Source organism: Manis javanica, chromosome 4, assembly GCF_040802235.1.
Source record: "Manis javanica isolate MJ-LG chromosome 4, MJ_LKY, whole genome shotgun sequence".
In the NCBI taxonomy this organism is placed as follows: domain Eukaryota; kingdom Metazoa; phylum Chordata; class Mammalia; order Pholidota; family Manidae; genus Manis; species Manis javanica.
Genome location: NC_133159.1, coordinates 166,893,362 through 166,909,087, shown reverse-complemented (window position 1 = coordinate 166,909,087; position 15,726 = coordinate 166,893,362). Strand labels below are relative to the sequence as shown.

The window sequence follows — 15,726 nt, the reverse complement described above, 5'->3', positions numbered from 1 at the left end:
GTACAGGGGCTGGACACCTGCATTGCTTGGCCTGATTCTGTGAGGTTTTCTTGCCCATGTGGGAAGAAATTTCTTTTGGGGTAGGAGTTCTTCGGGCAGAGTGCCATGAGCAGGCCTCAGCTTCCGCACAGCTGCCTAAAAGGCCTCGTGGCCTGTATATGCCCTCGACAGATCACAGAGGGGGTATATGAAGGCTTCCTCAAGGCCCTCATTGAGTTCGCCTCCCAGCACGTCTACCACTGCGACCTGTGCACCCAGCGCGGCTTCATCTGTCAGATCTGCCATCACCATGACATCATCTTCCCCTTTGAGTTTGACACCACAGTCAGGTATGTGGGTCACCCAGGCTGCCACCCCACCCACAGCTGGCCCCATTGCTCCCTGGAGGCAGGCCCAGTGCCGTGGCGTGGTAACACATTGGACATCCTCTCTGCCAGTGTCTCAGGGCAGCAAGGTCCAGAGCAGCCGATGCCTTGAGAAGGTACGACCAGCTCTGGGCCAGCTCAGCACAAGGCAAGCCCTCAGGCTCCCCTGCCCTCTGCGGAGCAGCCTGTCTTCCTAGAGAAGAAGTGGCTGCTGCCTCTTTGAATGGCAGGTTAGGGGCATCTCATCTTTGTCATCTGTGAATGGGTTGAGGGGGGACTGACTGAGTTACTGCTCTGGGATACTGGCACAAGGCCTGGCACAAAGTGGGCACCTAGTGGGCAGTACCTGCTCCTTGTCCCAGGTATCACTTATTATTGGAAGCTTCTAAATTAAAAAATTCATCCACCAAACCTCTGTGCCAACCCATGTAGGTGTAGAAATCTGAACTGGTGGGAGTATTAACTCATTTTCAGTAGGTATCCCCTGCCTCAGATTCAGCCCCTGAACAGACCTAGGACTGAGGTTTTTAAAGTGCAGGATGTTTTAAACATAGGCAAGAAATCATTTAGTGAGTCTCAAGTAGCATTTATAAACCATGAACTAGGATACAGTACCTGTGTGTATTGCCTAGGGGTAGGCATTGTTGCAAGAATTTTGTCCCAGAATGGAGAGGCCATGCCTGTGTGCTGTGGGTTTTGGGTAGAACACAGCCTTCCTGTGGGCTCCGGTTAGGAACACTGGCCAGCCTCAGGCCTAGGGTGGCCTCAGAACCCCTAGCACAAGCCGCACTGGCCACTCTCTCCCAGGTGTGATGAATGCAAGACCGTGTTCCACCAGAGCTGCCAGGCAGTGGTGAAGAAGGGCTGTCCCCGCTGTGCCCGCCGACGCAAGTACCAAGAGCAGAATGCTCTCACCTAACCCAGTACCCTGTCCCCACGGAGACTGTGGGATGGGGTTCAGCCCAGTCATCCCAGCTGGGTTTGCCCTCAGCCCGGCTACTCCCGTTCCCACAAGATATCATGGCTGTCTGCCTTGGCAAGAAGACTCTTGGATGTGATCAGAGCTCAAGCCTTCCAAGGAAGCCCAGGAAGCCCGTGAAGATGTGCCCCAGTCCCCTCACCACCTATCTGCCCTGGGAGGTTGTAGGCAACCCAATGCCCCTGTCCCAGGTGGAGGAGGAGGGGAGCTTTGTGCTAACCAGCTCACCTCACTGATGTTATCTCCATCAGGGCTGTTTAACACTGTGGTAAAAGACTTGGGGTGCATTTTCAATTACACATTCCTGATTTAAAGGTCTAGTTTTTTAAGGTGGGTTTTTTTCCCTTCCTATTTCAACAGAAAATATTTTTTTATTCCTGACCCTACATAAGTCACCCAGGAAATCCAGGCATACTCAGCCTGAGCAAACGTGTGAGAGCATTTGCCTACAGGCAGGCGGGTGGCTGGGCAGGCAGGCTGCCGCTGGGACAGAGCCTGTCAGCTAGACAGGATGCCTTTCCTTCACCCGCGGTGGGTGCTGGCTGCCGCCTGAAGTGCAGTTTGCCGCACTGCCTAGGCCAGTGGGGTCACCTGATAACCACCCTCTTTCTCTCCCTCTCCTCTTTCTCCCTGCTCCATCCTGCTCCCCTGAAAAGCCCATCACCTTTCTCTGAGACAGAACCCCTGGCTGTTCCATAGCCTGGGCTCTTGGTCCCAGCAGGAGAAGGGGGATGACTCAGCCGCACTGTTAGCACTTTGAGCCCTCCTTGGTCCAGGGAAGAGTCAGCATCTTGCCCACCCCTCGGCCCCATGCCCTTCTCCCTCCTCCCACAGACCAGAAGCCAGATGGGCAGGGCACTACTGCAGACACTCAAAGGGGACGCAGCCTACCCGACTGCCCCTTGCTAGGCCCACAGGGCAGTAAGCCAGGGCCAGGGGCCAGCCTCGGGCACCGTGACTGCCAGGCCCCACACTGTAGAGCACGTACCCCCTGCCCTTCCACAGAGTGCCAGCCCTGCTGCTGAGATGGGCAGGGACATGCAGAAGAAGCCACCCTTGTGGAAGGATGCTCAGCCTCAGTTTACAAAGCCATGAATTCACAAAGCTTGCTGGACTGGCCCAGGAAGAGCACTGCCAGAGACTGGAAATTTCACCTAAGCACGATTGCCTTTTGAAAGGATTTTTGGGGTGGGGGAGCTGTGAATTGTTTTTAAAGTAATGTTTAGACTCTATAGTTTGGGGGGAATCTGGATGTTATTTCCCTGCTGCCTTCTCCCACCTTTTCAGGACCCAGTAGGCCCCCTTCAGCCCTGAGGTCCTCGGCCATCCTGTCTGTTCTCAGCGTGGACTGGGGGTAGAGATTGCCTATCATTGTCAAGAGATGAGCGTACTCCCACCTCTCCCTTGGGGTGACTTGGCTGCTGAGTCACCTGCCCAGCCCTGTGGAGCTGGATATATTGTGCAATAGATAGAGGAGGTGGTAGGCAGGTGGGGGAGGGGGGCAGCTGCCACACAGCTTCTCTGTCCCCACCATGGAAGATGGTGCACACCTATGCCCAGCACACCAAAACCTCCTAAACTGGGAAGTGGGTCCTTGTCCCCACCCTCCTCCCCCATAGCCGGCATTAATGCTCTACCACACACAGCCTGATCAGAGCTGGAACTGCCCCAGGTCCCTAAATTGGCAGGCTCTGGCAGTGGGCAGTGGCACCTGAGCCCAACCCTGTTTCCTTGGGCCTGTGGGCATATTCTGTATTCCAGAAGATGCCCTAGGAGGCAGCAGGAGTGAAGCTCTGCAGGAGCTCACTTTGGTTGGGGGGCCTACCCCACCTCACCCCCTGCCCTCCAGGGGATCAGTAGCATTAGAGGTGACCCTCTCTGCATTACCAAGATGCTGCTAATACTTAAAGATGAGTTGGCTTTTACCCCCTCACGTCCAACGGAAAGTGAGGTTGAACCTCAGTAATGCCCACACTATTTTTTAAATGTCTTATGCAATAAACTGTTTCTAGTGAGGGGCCCCTGCTCTAGGAAGTGCTTTATGGCATCTTGAAGGAATTGCTGTCATGTGATTTTTGAATGACTTTGCAGTAAAGACCTGATCTTTCTAATCTCTGGTCTGGCTTCTGAATCCAAATGCTGTGCTGATTGGGGAAGCCCATGGGCCTTCCATCAGCATCTGAGAGGCCCCCTACTCTTGTTAGTCAATCCCTAGGCACAGGGGAAGCCTGGAGAGGGGTTAGTGGTAAACATTTGCAAAGCTGGGGGCTTGTGTGCCAGGAGTGGGTATGGAGAAGAGGGAAAGTCTATACCCCACCCTTGGCACTTCTAGGAGTCAGGCCCCTGTGGGATAGGATTTCAGGGCCTTTTGGGAGGTTTACTCACAGGCATGCATATGTAACAATAGAAGCTGATGCCTGACATTCCACCTCGATGGCTTCTTTCCTGTGCTTTAAATGTGAAAGCACAGACCCCTGACACCGGAATGTGTGAAACCTTGGCGCTCTCCCACTGGGTTATCCAGAGCGGGAGAAGGGGCTCTGGAAGGAAAGGCTGTGTGAACAGAGGCCCAGTCAGCGCTTACGGCTTTAGGGCTCTAAGTGGCCTTTATTTGGCTGCTGACCTTCCTCTCAAGTTCCAGAAGCCCAGGGCGGGTGGGGGTGGGGGGGCTGCATGGGGAAGCCACCACTGCCCATTGTCAGGACAGAAGAACAGAGACTAATTCCAAGGGAAGGCAGTTGCAGGAAAACGGACCTGCAGACATTCAGGTCTGCAGTTTCCTGACCTTGAAAAACCTTTCAGCCTACAAGGGTGCACCCACTGCTCATGCCATGAACCCAACTTTGCTCCAGGGCAGTAGGTGGCAGGCTTGGAGGAGACAAGAGGAACCAGGTGGCAGTGCTGGGGAAAAGCAGGCCCAGCAGAGGGCTGGGGGCAAGTGCTGTGGGTGCTGCCCTGCCTCTGGACTCCGCCTCCATCCTCAGCAGGGTGCTGCTGAGGACACACCTGTTTCTCTCTTCCTCCTCCTCCTTCCTAAAGGAGGCTGCAGGGGTTGGAGACCTCAATCCAACCCCAAGGAGGAGGGTGGCGCATCTCATAATAAAAGTAGTGATAATAACTAATACAATGTGTGTTCTTAATGTGATAATATATTAAATAATACTGTGCATCTCATTTAATCTTCCCAAAGGATTAACAATCCTTTGAAGTAGGCATTACTGTCCCTAGTTTAGAGGGAAAAAAACATGCAGAGATAAGGAAGGATCTTGAGTCCAACCCCTGGAGGCTGCTTTCAGCTCACACTATGGACAGATTGGAGGATGGCCCTCCTCCCCAGCAAAGATTCAGGGGTTGGGGGGCCGGAATCAAGCAGTGGGAGGGAAATCTGGCCAGAAGTTGGTGAGGAAGCTCCCTTGCCCCTCACTCCACCATCCTGGCCTTGCTGCCTTCACCTCCAGGAGACAGCCAGGTGTGGCCCGGGATGCCGGGAGGTGCAGGGAGAGGGGGTGGCGTCTCTGCCCCTGGGGTGCTGGCCCGACCCAGAGCGGACAGGAAGCCAGGACACCGGGGATTGTCTCTCACAGCCGTAGCCCAGCCCCAGCCCGAGAGGAAGTTCTGCCGGGCGCTCTCCGCTGGTGCCTCCCTCGCTGTATTGTTGAACAGGAAACCGGGTAGCGCGGGAGCTGGGCGGTGGAGGAGGGAGCCTCGGACGCCAAGCCCATGCGCGCCTGCGGGACAAGTGGAGGCGAGGCCAGCGAGCGGACACCCTGAGGTGCCGGGGCTGGACCGGACCGGACCGGGTGGTGGGTGAAGAGCTGAGGGTGGGGAGCGGGGTGCCGCAGGTGGCAGGTCATCACCCGTGAGCAACATGCGCCTGCTCCCCTTCGCACCGCGCTAGGCGGGAGCTGCGCGGGCTCAGGAGGAGGGCTGAGTTGGACAGATTGCCGCCCCACCCCCTATCCCCCAGGAGGAAGGGGGATGCAAAGGCTGCCCTCCGTCCGGGGGCGACAGGGGCCCAGGCACAGACCCCCAGCAACTACCCAGGCCTTAGCGCCGCTGTGGCTCGCGTCGCCCGGGCAGCGGGCGCGCAGGGCACCTCCTGCTCCCCCCATCCCTCCCCTTCTCCTTACTCCCCTAATATCGGGGAAGGAGCCGAGGTCCGGGTCACCTCCCCACCCAGCCCGAGACCCTGCGCTCCGGTGGGCATCCCTGCAGTGGGAACTCTGCTCGGAGGCTTTCCAGGCGGGTCAAGCTCGGCGAGGATAGGCCTGTGGTGGGCGGAGGTGGGCCAGGAGTTGGCAGTGCCTGCAAACCAGCTGAAAAGGGCTCGTAGTTGGTGATTCAGGGTGCAGATGGCCTCCTCGGAGTGGGAACGCCCTGGCGAGACTACGAGCTCAGGTCGAGCAGTCCCAGAGCAGCGCGCCCGGGGGACGCAGAGGCTTTCGGACGACAAATCCCGCGTGGCGGGCAGGAGAGGCGGGGGCGGAGCCCTACTTTCCCTGGGTTCAGCTCGCGACCCGCCAGCGTCCCTTCAGTCGCAGCCTTTCCGACCCTTGCCCCTCCCTCATGCCATCTCTGGCTCCGGGCCCCGCCCCCAGTGTCCCCACCGACCCAGGCAGACTTAGGCTCCTCCTCGCCCCTCCCAGACACAGCTGCTTTGGAGTTTGGGGGCATTCCTTTTGAGCGTCCCTCTCCGTCTTGCTCCCCTTGCCAGCTCCTGCTCCCAGAGGTCTCTCCAGCCTAGCGCTTGGAAGCCCCGCCCAAGGACATGGCAGGGACCTAACCTGCACCCATTCTCCGGTTCCGCCCATCCAGCCCATGGGCTCCCTGAGACTCGCCCTGCCAACGTGAGTGAGTGGCGGGGGTCCAAGGAAAGGTGGCGACAAGGGCTGTCCTCGCTGGGGTTTTCTTGGTTCAGCTCCCGGCCGCTCAGGGACGTTGCCTCCAGGGCCCAGTATGCTTAGTGACTCAGTTTACACCCCCTTCCTCCATGGAGGCAAGCTTGAGAAAGTAAGAGTAGGGCTGTGTTCCCCGGGGCTGGACCCTGTTCCTTTGTCCCTCGGCCTCAGAAGCTACCGAGCTCCGAGCTGCTAGTCCGGGGCCACCTTTGTAGGGCAGGAGGTGTGTTCACTGTAAAGGTCTGGAGAAACCAGCCACTTCTGGAGGTCACCGACTCTTTTATGAGGGACACAGGTTAATTCAGTTAGGCTCTGACCCCCTCCCCCAACATACCAGGAGCCAGGTTGCGTCGGCGTGAAGGGGAGTGGGTGGTGATCACCCAGGAAAGCTTTGGGGGGCCCTGGGGACACCGAAAGGGTAAAGTGCATTCTCTATGGGGCAATGTAAAAATCACAAGACAGGTGGGCAGGCCGCGAGGGCCCAGCCTCTCTTGGGAAACGGAGGTGGGAGCTGGAGAGCAGGGGGCGGTGAGGACCGGTCTGGGCGGGCCGGGCTCTAGGTTCACGTCTGTGGCTATGCCGCTGGGGAAGGAAAGAGAAACCTAGAGAACCGGTTCCCCCGCCTTGGCAGTCACGGACCCTTACGCCAAGGCCCTTGGACTAAGCGAGAAAGAGACACTCCCAGAGTAGAGAGGCGTGAGGGCCGCTCCCTGAGCTCCCCAACCCTGACCCAGCGGGCCCGGGGCGCAGACCCCTGGAAGGAAGAGGCTTCGGGGACACCGATTCCCTGAGGGCTAGAGGCTTCAGGAGGGGGCGGGAGGAATGGGCTGTTCTTTTCACTTCACAGACGGGGAAACTGAGGCCCAGCCAACTTTTTTGGCAAATTTGGTGTCGACTTTCTCATTGGCAGTCACTCCATTTCTTTAAATCGAGGCTTCCCTGGCTGTAAAGTTAGACCATTATTACCCACAACCTGAAGCGAGGCTCAAATGTTGCAGTCAAAGCCACAGAATCAAAGGGTGGTCATAATCCCATTATTGAGTGTGAGAATGAAAATTTTTTAGATTATTTTGTCCAAGTCCTCCGTTCTAAAGATAGGAAAACCGAGGCCCGAACGCACTCGAGGAGTGCAGCATGGGGACTCAGACCCAGGTCCTGCGTCCCCTGAGTGCGGTGCATCTCTGGCCAGGTGGCCCTGACCCCGGTGCCCCTTATTGTTGCCCACAGGGAAACGCCGCCGCCGCGATGGCGGCGTCCGTCGAAGGGGACGTGTACGTGCTGGTGGAGCATCCTTTCGAGTATACCGGCAAGGACGGGCGCCGTGTCGCCATCCAGCCCAACGAGCGCTACCGGCTGCTGCGCCGCAGCACCGAGCACTGGTGGCACGTCCGTAGCGAGCCTGGTGGCCGCCCCTTCTACCTCCCCGCTCAGTACGTGCGCGAGCTGCCGGCGCTCTGCGACCCTGCCACCGCCCCGGCTCCGCCCATGCCCCACCAGGGCCCCGCAGCCCCGGAACCGCTCTCTTACAACTACTGTTTCGTGAGCGCGCCCGCGTCAGCGGGCCCCGACGGCGCGCCCATCGGGCGCCGGGGCCGCGCGGGCTCCCTGTGCGGCCCTGCGCGGCGCGGCACCGCGACCCAGCACAGCAGCATAGCGCCTGGCTTGCCGGCTTGCCTGTACACGAGGCCCGCGAAGCCCGTGCGGCCCGCGCAGTCACTGGACGACCTGGCGCGCTCCACCGCCACGCCCCCAGCCGGCCTCCTCGGGAGCGGGGGCCGCGCCAAGGCCTGCAGCGTGGCTGGCTCCTGGGTGTGCCCGCGCCCCCTGGCGCGCAGCGACTCCGAGAATGTCCGCAAGGTTGCCCGGGACCCTCGCGGCTCGCCTCAGGAGGAGCGCCCGAAGCAGGTACGCCGCTGGCAGCTGGGAGCGGGGAGGCGCGAGGAGACCCATTCGGCCTAGCGTCCGGCTCGCTGTGGCGCAGCAGTGTCCGTCGGCTCTGGATGAGCTCCCTCACACCGAGCCTCACTCTCCAAAACCACTAAATGAGAGAAATACAGGCTTGCAGTCTCTTACCTGAAATTCCGAAACGCCAAAGCTCTCGGGAGCCCAGAGGGTTTTCGTTAACTCAATTGGTAGCAAGATTTTACTTGAACCTCTCTGTGAGGCCGTTGATGGTCTTTATTCATCCCATTTAGTACGAATATTCAGGTTTTCCTACAGAAATACAAATGAACTTGATGGCAGAGTGAGGCCCCAAGCCTTGTTGGGAGCATTCTGTAACGTATGGCAGGTGTGTGCGCCCTGTTACCTTTCTAAAATCCGAACCATTACGAAATGCATCTGGGTAGTGAAGAGGGGATTGTGGACTGCAGTCGGCGCTACCAGCCTTGCCTTTCTCATAGGAGCTTGGGGGGTCAGACAAGATAATGGATGTGAAAGTCCGGGCTCTGCTTCCCTTTTTGGCTACTTCCAACATTTCAGTTCCTTTTTTTTTTTAAACTTTTGATTAGTTTGTTTCAGAAAGAAATCCAGTTGTATTGTGGGTGTTTTTTTCCGTTTAGAATCCAGTTATGTTAATTTGGAGAATCGAAAATAGAGCACGCTTTTAAAACACTCTTACATCCTCAGAATCCTGCGGGCGGCCCTGACATCTTGAACTTTAGGAAATTTTCTGGCAGTCAGGTGAGGGGGTATTGGTGGTAGAATGCACAAACTCCTGACAACTGTCACCAGATGGGGTAATTATTGGCAATTTACTTCCTCTCTAGGGGACTCAATTTGTCCTTTGGCTCAAAGTGGGGCGGGAGCATGAATGGATGATTCCCTGAAGCTTGTGAGTCTTTGATTTTTTCCTTTGAACTTGATGTAATTATAATAAGCATTGATACCTGTCACTTGCCAGGACTGTCTGGGCTGCTCAGAAAAAGGAGGCACCATGCCTGTCTGCCAGCTCCTGGGTCTTCTCTCTGTCCCGTCTGACTATAGTGCAAAGAGTTTAGGATTTGAGGCTACAGAGATTCGAATTTGACTCTACTGAGTCATCTGCCAGCTGCTGACAAAGTACTTTAGTTCTCTCAGTGCCAGTGTCCTCGTGTGTAAATGCAGGGCAATACCTAAATATTAGGGTTGTTAAGCGCCTTTAATGAGGTGAGGAATGGATGTGTTTGGCGCGTAGAAGGCGATCTGTCAAGACTGGATAGGGTCGCGTATGCTATCTTTTCCCCCAGGCCTGCACTGCCTTAGTTGTTTCTGCAGGTGCAGCCCGCCCCCTTATGGCCAGGGCGGAGAATAGCATCCGGCGGGCGGGGACGCGGACCCGGACTCGGCCGACGGGTTGGGGTGGGATCCTCGTGCCCCTTGGCTTCTGTGGGATAGACGACTGGATGCCCGCGCTTCTCTCCCCCCGCGCCCCTCTGTTTCCTGGGCAGGCTCTTGGCAGCGCATTCCCGGGCCGCTCCACATTTGCTCCTTGGAGGTGCACTCCTACACAAGTTGGGGGACTGGCCTTGCCCCCTGAAGCCCTGCGTCCAAGCACAGGTCCTGGTGCAGAGCATGTGCAAAGAGTGTGTTGACAAGGGAGGAGGGGCGACAGCCCCCTTACCCATAAGCCAGGCTCTACAGGTCTTCCCAGGGGACACCACCCGGTAGCTCACCCTCCTGGGTAGAGAAATCACCCTGCAGCCAAGGCCACTGTCCTGTAGTATTTGCCCCTCCTTCCCCCAGCTCCCAGCATTGCAGTGTGTGTGAATGTGTGTGTGTGTTGCGGGGGACACACAGGTGACAGTGGGGGTAGTGCTTGCACAGGGAGGAACTAGGACCCCTCCCAGAGATACGGGTTTTGGCTGAGAGGCTCTGCCTTGTCTCACTTCCAGTGCTGATTCACTGTGTAGCCTCAAGAAGTGGCTGAGCATTTCTGGCCCAGGTTCCTCCCTGTGTAATCGGTATAATAACCCACTCCCTGTGACTGGCTCTATTCAAGTGTCAGCTGTGAGTCTCCCTGGTACCCCTTCCCTGAGAAAATCTGGGGGAGGGGAATTGGTTTCTCCCAGGAAGGAAACCGCACTCTGCTCTTCGTTGTTTGAGGTCGCATTTCAAGAAGGAATTTCCTGAAAGGTGAGCCTGCCTGTTTTCTTCTTGGAGGAAGCAGGAGAGGCAGTGCCTACCCTCCCCCCACCCCATTTGCTTCCTCACTGAGCCTGAGTTGACTGGACACCTGCTGAGCACCAGGAGGCACAGCCCCAGCTGGTGGGTGCTCACTGTCTGGGTCAGGAGGCTGGCAGGAGGAGACAGATGCCCCCATCCAGCCTGGCACAGTATGTCTGTGATAGAGCTACACTCAGGGTGCTATGGAGCATGGGCAGGGGGGAGGTTCAAGATGATGTGGCACCTTTGGGGCCTTGCAGCCCACCTCTACCCTGTGTAGCTGGGGCTCAGGAAAGGGGGCTCTGGTGGGGAGTGGGTGGTGCCTAGCTAGGCAGAGCCTCATGGGCTCTCGCCAGGAATTTGGACTTTGTCTTGCAGCCATTGGAAGGCTCTCAGCAGAGAAGGGAGTGGGGTTGAGAAAAGACCCTTGTGGTGGGCCTTTGAGAATGGCAGAGGACCTTCGTGGTCTCCCAGGCCTGCAGTGATGAGGGAAGATTCGTGGGGTAGACTTGGCAGGACCTGGCGGCTGAGGGGCTGAGGGGGGTGGGAGGGGAGTCAGGATGAATTTCAGCCTCCCAGTCTACACACCTGGGTAGACAGTGGGCTGTTTGCGGCAGGGGACAATGGGGAGATGCCAGTGGAGGAAAGAGGCTGGGGCCAGAAGGCAGCGGGAGAGCTGGGCCTGCTGCCTAGGAAAAGGCCTTCAGCGTGTGATGGTGGAGCCATGGGTATGGGGAGAGTGGGAACAGGGGCACTGAGACTGCCCTGGGGCCCGGGCCCACCACATTTGGGTGATAGACAAAGGGAGGGAAGAGGAGCCCAAGAGGAAGTGATAGTCAAGGGACAAGGAGGAAAAGCAGGAGAGTGCTAGCCCAGAAGGCTAGAAGTATCCAGAAAAAAGGGGAAGTTGGGTAAAGGCCATCAAACATTTATTGGAAACGGGTACCAGAAGATCAGCAGCTACCTTATCAGGAACTGGTCAAGCGGGTTGCTGAAGGCAGAGGGTCAGAGGAATGAAGTGAGGATGTGGACAAAGAGTGTAGACAACTCTCCAAAGCTTGTTAGTGAAGGGACAGATGCTGTGGTCTGTGGTTGAGGTGGAGGCTACCCTGAATCTAAGCAAATGGCAGACAGGGAGCTGGGAGGCTGGGGGTGGTGAGTAAGTGGAGAAAGGAGTGAGGGAGGGACCCTGAGCAGGGGGTGGGGGGGACTGGCTTCCTCTGCACAGGGGCAAGGATGTGAGGATGCAGATGACATAGGGTCATGGGGAGGGTGGGGTCAGTGTCCAGTCCATGAGCCACTGACAAGGGGGAGGGCGGTGAGATGGGCAGAACAATCAGCAGATGCAGGGAGCCCACCACCCACCCTGGAAGAGGAGCCTTTACACCGTAAGGCATTTTACATCCTTGTCATTCACTGCTCACTCGCCTAGCACGTAATGCTCACCTGGTATGTGGTGGTCACTTTGCTGGACCCTGAGGACACAAACTATGGTAGGACATGACATGATCCTGTCCCAGAGGGGCTAATGGTCCTGTGGGCTCTCACCAAAAGGCTCATCCTCCAAGCCCCAGGAAGGCAGGCATGGGTATCCCAATTTGTCTTGAGTACAGAGGTTCAGAGAGGTTTAGTAATTAGCCAAAAGTCACCCAGCCAGGAGGTGGCTGTGTCTGGGTCAGTTCCAGTCTTCCTGACCCCAAACCCCACCCTGGCCTCAGTCTCAGCCAGGTGGCCTTGCTGTTCCCCTAAGCAAGGACTCTACAAGCTGAAGGCAAACCAATGTTCACTTTTCTGAGCTTCCCGTGTGTGCCCAGCCCTGGAGGCATGAGTTCCAAACCCTAGCCTTGCTCTCTGCAGCCGAGGGTGCAGCACGGTGCCCAGGACAGGGCAGAGCATGCACTCCAAGGAGGGAGAGATGGAGGAGAGAGGGAGGGAGGCCTGAGCACTCTACCTGACCCTTGCCCCGTCTGAGGAGGAGCTGGGTGAGGAAGGGGCCTCTGAGACTCCTCCCCAGCCTGGGGGAGGGGCCATCGTGACTGGGGATTTCAAGGTGTGGTCATTATCCCCGCCCCATGGCCTCAGAGGTGGGGAGGCCCAGACTGGCCATCTGGACTGGAGCCCGCCCCTGCTTTCGGGGCATTGGCCACAGGGAGGAAGGAGTTATAGTCTGGCCTCTGCAGCCTCTTCTGTAAACAGCCCAGAGGCACCTCACCGGAGCAGGGGGCCTGGACCGGGAGGAGCCCCAGGGCCCTCTTTCCTTTCGTCCTCGGCTGGGAACTGTGAGTGACCCTTCAGCTGGGAATGGAGTTGGGCCCCTGGGGTTGAGGGCGAGCGCTGCAGCAGCTTTCCCACGCTCTCTCCTCCCTCCCAACTCCCCATCGGTCTTTCCTGTACCCTACTAACACCCACTGATGATGGCCCTCCTCTCTGGATACCCGGCCTGGCATGCTCTCCCTGGGCAAACTCCCGCGCTCCTACGGCAGCCCCAGGCAGCTGAGATAAAGGAACTGGCTTTGGGCAGACCCACCCGGTACCCCCTTTGGAGGCCAGGGGCCTTGTGGAAAGGGGGCCTGGCAAGAGCAGGATTGCTGAGGCTAAGCAGAGGGTCCAGTGAATCTCCTTGTCCTGATTCCTCTTCCCAACAACTCCCCCCATCCCCAACCCTGCAGAGGGCAGCGCCCTGGGGTGGCCCAGCTGGTTTCTTCACATCTGGCCTGAACTTTCCCTTCCAGTGACTCACCTGCAGCCCCGGGCTGACCCAGAGGCCCCACTGCCCAGACTATGACCTGGCTTGTGAAAGAGCAGGCTCTTGGGTAGCCCCCTACCATAACTTCACCCCACATTCCAGCCACCAAAAGCCCCCCCAACTCCCAGGGCAGAGAGGAGCAACCTCTACCCTGCAGGCCCAGGGTGGCCCATTTCCCCAGGCAGTCTTCCCTGAGTCTCGGTTTCATTATTCACCTCTCAGTCTGAGGTTCCCTCCTGAGACCGCCTGTGGCCAGCCCACCTGCCTCCCCGCTTCCTCCCTGAGCCCCAGCAGCTGGCCTCACTCTTGGTCTATTTCCCTTGCTCTTCCTAGAGCTGTCTGTGTCCAGCAGGGGAGGCTGTAATGAATGCCTGCCCGATGGCTGGCAGTGCCAGGGGACAAGAAAGCCCACCACCATGACCAGGGATAGCTGATAACCAGAAAACGTGGCCAGGGTTCCACGCCAGTGTCCAGGAGTGAAGGGACAGTTAATGTTGGTTGGTGTCTAGGGAAATGGGGCTTCCAGGCCTGGGCCTCAGGCATAGGGGTTCTTGCTAAAATAACGAAGACTGTTTCCAAATTGAGGAAGGATTCTGGTGTTGAGGGGATTCCCAGAGCTGCCGCCTAGGCAAGGTGAGGCCTGCAGGACTCCTCGGTGCTGCCATCCTCCCCTTCCCCTGGATGGAGGTCCACCGTGGGGCATCAGGTCCCTGTCTAGGCCTCCCTGTCTGTCCTGGGGTCTGGGCCAGCTTGGTGGGGAGAGACAAGCCAAGTGCCAGAAGGAGCCCACTGCAGATCCCCCCAGCCGCCTGCCTTCCTTATCAGCAAACTAGGGTACACCTCACCTTGTCTGAATGGTAAATTACCATCCCCGCTATAAAAATAATTTGCCCCCATTACAAATGTTTGGCTAATGGCTAGGAGAGGATTTCAATCTACTGACTGTTAGCATTTTGGTTTATTTCCATCCTGTGTTGGGGAGTTTTACAGACATAGGGGTGCCACAGTGTGCTGACGGTTATGTGGTGATTTTTCCCTCACCTGCCGGGCGCTATGGGAACATTGGAGGAGTCCCCCCACCAGGGTCTTGCCAGCCAGAGGGAATCCAGGATTGCCCCTTGGCCAGGAAGGTGAGGTCGGAGGTGAATCTAAAAGGTTTCTACAATTCAGCCTCCTCCATGAAACCCTGTGGACCTGGTGCTTTTTCAATGGCAGACTTTTTCCTCATCAATGTTAATTGGTCTTTTCAAATTTTCGGTTCTCCACTTAACTTTGGCTATTTTATATTTTACTAGGAAAACATTTTTTCCCCTAGATTGTAAAATCTCCACTTTAAAATTTATTTATGGATTTCTTTGTGACCATGTGATTTTCTGAAGTTTTTCGTAGATAGAAAAATTGTGTATTTTCTACTTAAAGGATATAAGGTTCCATATGTATCAAATCAAATTTGTTGATTATATTATTCAAACTTGCATTTCCTTTGTATACTTTTTTTTCCCTGTCTTTTACTCTGATTCTGATAGAGGTTTAGAAAACCTCCCGCTCAAATTTTTTCCATAAAATTCTTCTTCTACTTTTAATAGTTGTTGCTTTTTGTATTGAAGACAATGCTTACTGGGAAAATACAGATTTTGACTGTTCTGTCATCACAGGTTGTGCCTTTCGTTCCATTGCATTCTTTATTTTAACCTGAAATTCCACCTCTTTGTTATTAACATAGCCACTCTTACTTTTATTTTATTTTATTTTATTTTGTTTAGTTTTTTGCTGGTATCTCTCGGTATCCTATTTTCAACCATTATCATTTTATAAAAAGTGTTTTCTTGTATATATCATACTACTATATTTTTAACTCTAAGTTGACTGTGTCTTTTAATGGGATGATTCAATCTGTTCATATTTCCTTTAACAATGGATACACTGTACTTGATTTTATTTGTATGGTTTATTTTGCATTTATTGGTTTATCTTGTGAGTTTCTTTTCACTGCAGTCAGGCTGCTGTTGATTCTCTTTCCCTCCCAGTTAATCTTTTGTCCTGCTACTCTTTCCATTTAAATGGCGGCTTCTGCTTTTCCCCCGGGATTTCTAATCACATGCCATGTTCTATAGGATGTGCCAAGATGGGGATTCTTTTCCTCAGCTCTCCCATCTGGAGCTCACAGTCCTAGCAGTCTGCAGATTCAGTCTGTTTTCTGTGTAAAGAAATTTATTTGTTGTGTAATTATTGTCTCTTACTTTCTCTTTCATTTGCATGTTAGCTCTCCTGACTAGACCCTCCCTGTTTCTTATCTTTTCCCTCTTTATTTCTATCTCCATGTACTTTTGCTCAGAGGTTGAGGTATTTCTTCTGCTTGATCTTCCAGACCACAAATTTGAGTCTCAATAGTAACTATCTTCTTTCAGTTAGAAGTACAATGATGTATTTAAGTTTTGAAGTAGTCTTTTCTTTTGTGCTTCATTTGAATCTCCCTGTAAGTTCTTACTTTTTGTTCAAGTTGTAATCACATTTTCCAGCCTCTCTATCTGGCTAATAGGGCTTTTTAAAAATTAGGTAATACACCTACAGCGTGTTTAAAAATCAAACAGTATT

General features: G+C 55.3%; 2 protein-coding genes across 19 annotated transcripts in view; both read left to right on the top strand.

Moving 5' to 3' along the window:
* The window catches only part of PLEKHM1 (pleckstrin homology and RUN domain containing M1), a 46,270-nt gene extending 41,811 nt beyond the window's left edge, over window positions 1-4,459 (top strand). For all 5 annotated transcript variants that reach the window (XM_017658802.3, XM_036997569.2, XM_036997573.2 and 2 more), the window contains 2 exons: window positions 172-329; window positions 1,173-4,459. In XM_017658802.3, the coding sequence (XP_017514291.3) occupies window positions 172-329; window positions 1,173-1,284 (270 nt within the window). In that variant the 3' untranslated portion in view covers window positions 1,285-4,459. The remainder of the gene's footprint in view (window positions 1-171; window positions 330-1,172) is intronic.
* A 457-nt stretch (window positions 4,460-4,916) lies between these two features.
* ARHGAP27 (Rho GTPase activating protein 27) overlaps window positions 4,917-15,726 on the top strand; it is a 30,462-nt gene continuing 19,652 nt past the window's right edge. For 8 of the 14 annotated variants that reach the window (XR_005055687.2, XR_005055686.2, XR_005055683.2 and 5 more), the window contains exons 1-3: window positions 4,922-5,147; window positions 6,059-6,191; window positions 7,470-8,147. Coding sequence is in view for 8 of the 14 variants with exons in the window: in XM_036997584.2 (XP_036853479.2) it covers window positions 7,488-8,147 (660 nt within the window). In the remaining 6 variants the exon portion in view is untranslated. Of the gene's footprint in view, window positions 5,148-6,058; window positions 6,196-7,469; window positions 8,148-15,726 lie in introns of all 14 variants that reach the window. The other 6 variants (XM_036997577.2, XR_005055688.2, XM_036997578.2 and 3 more) reach the window with 6 other exon arrangements.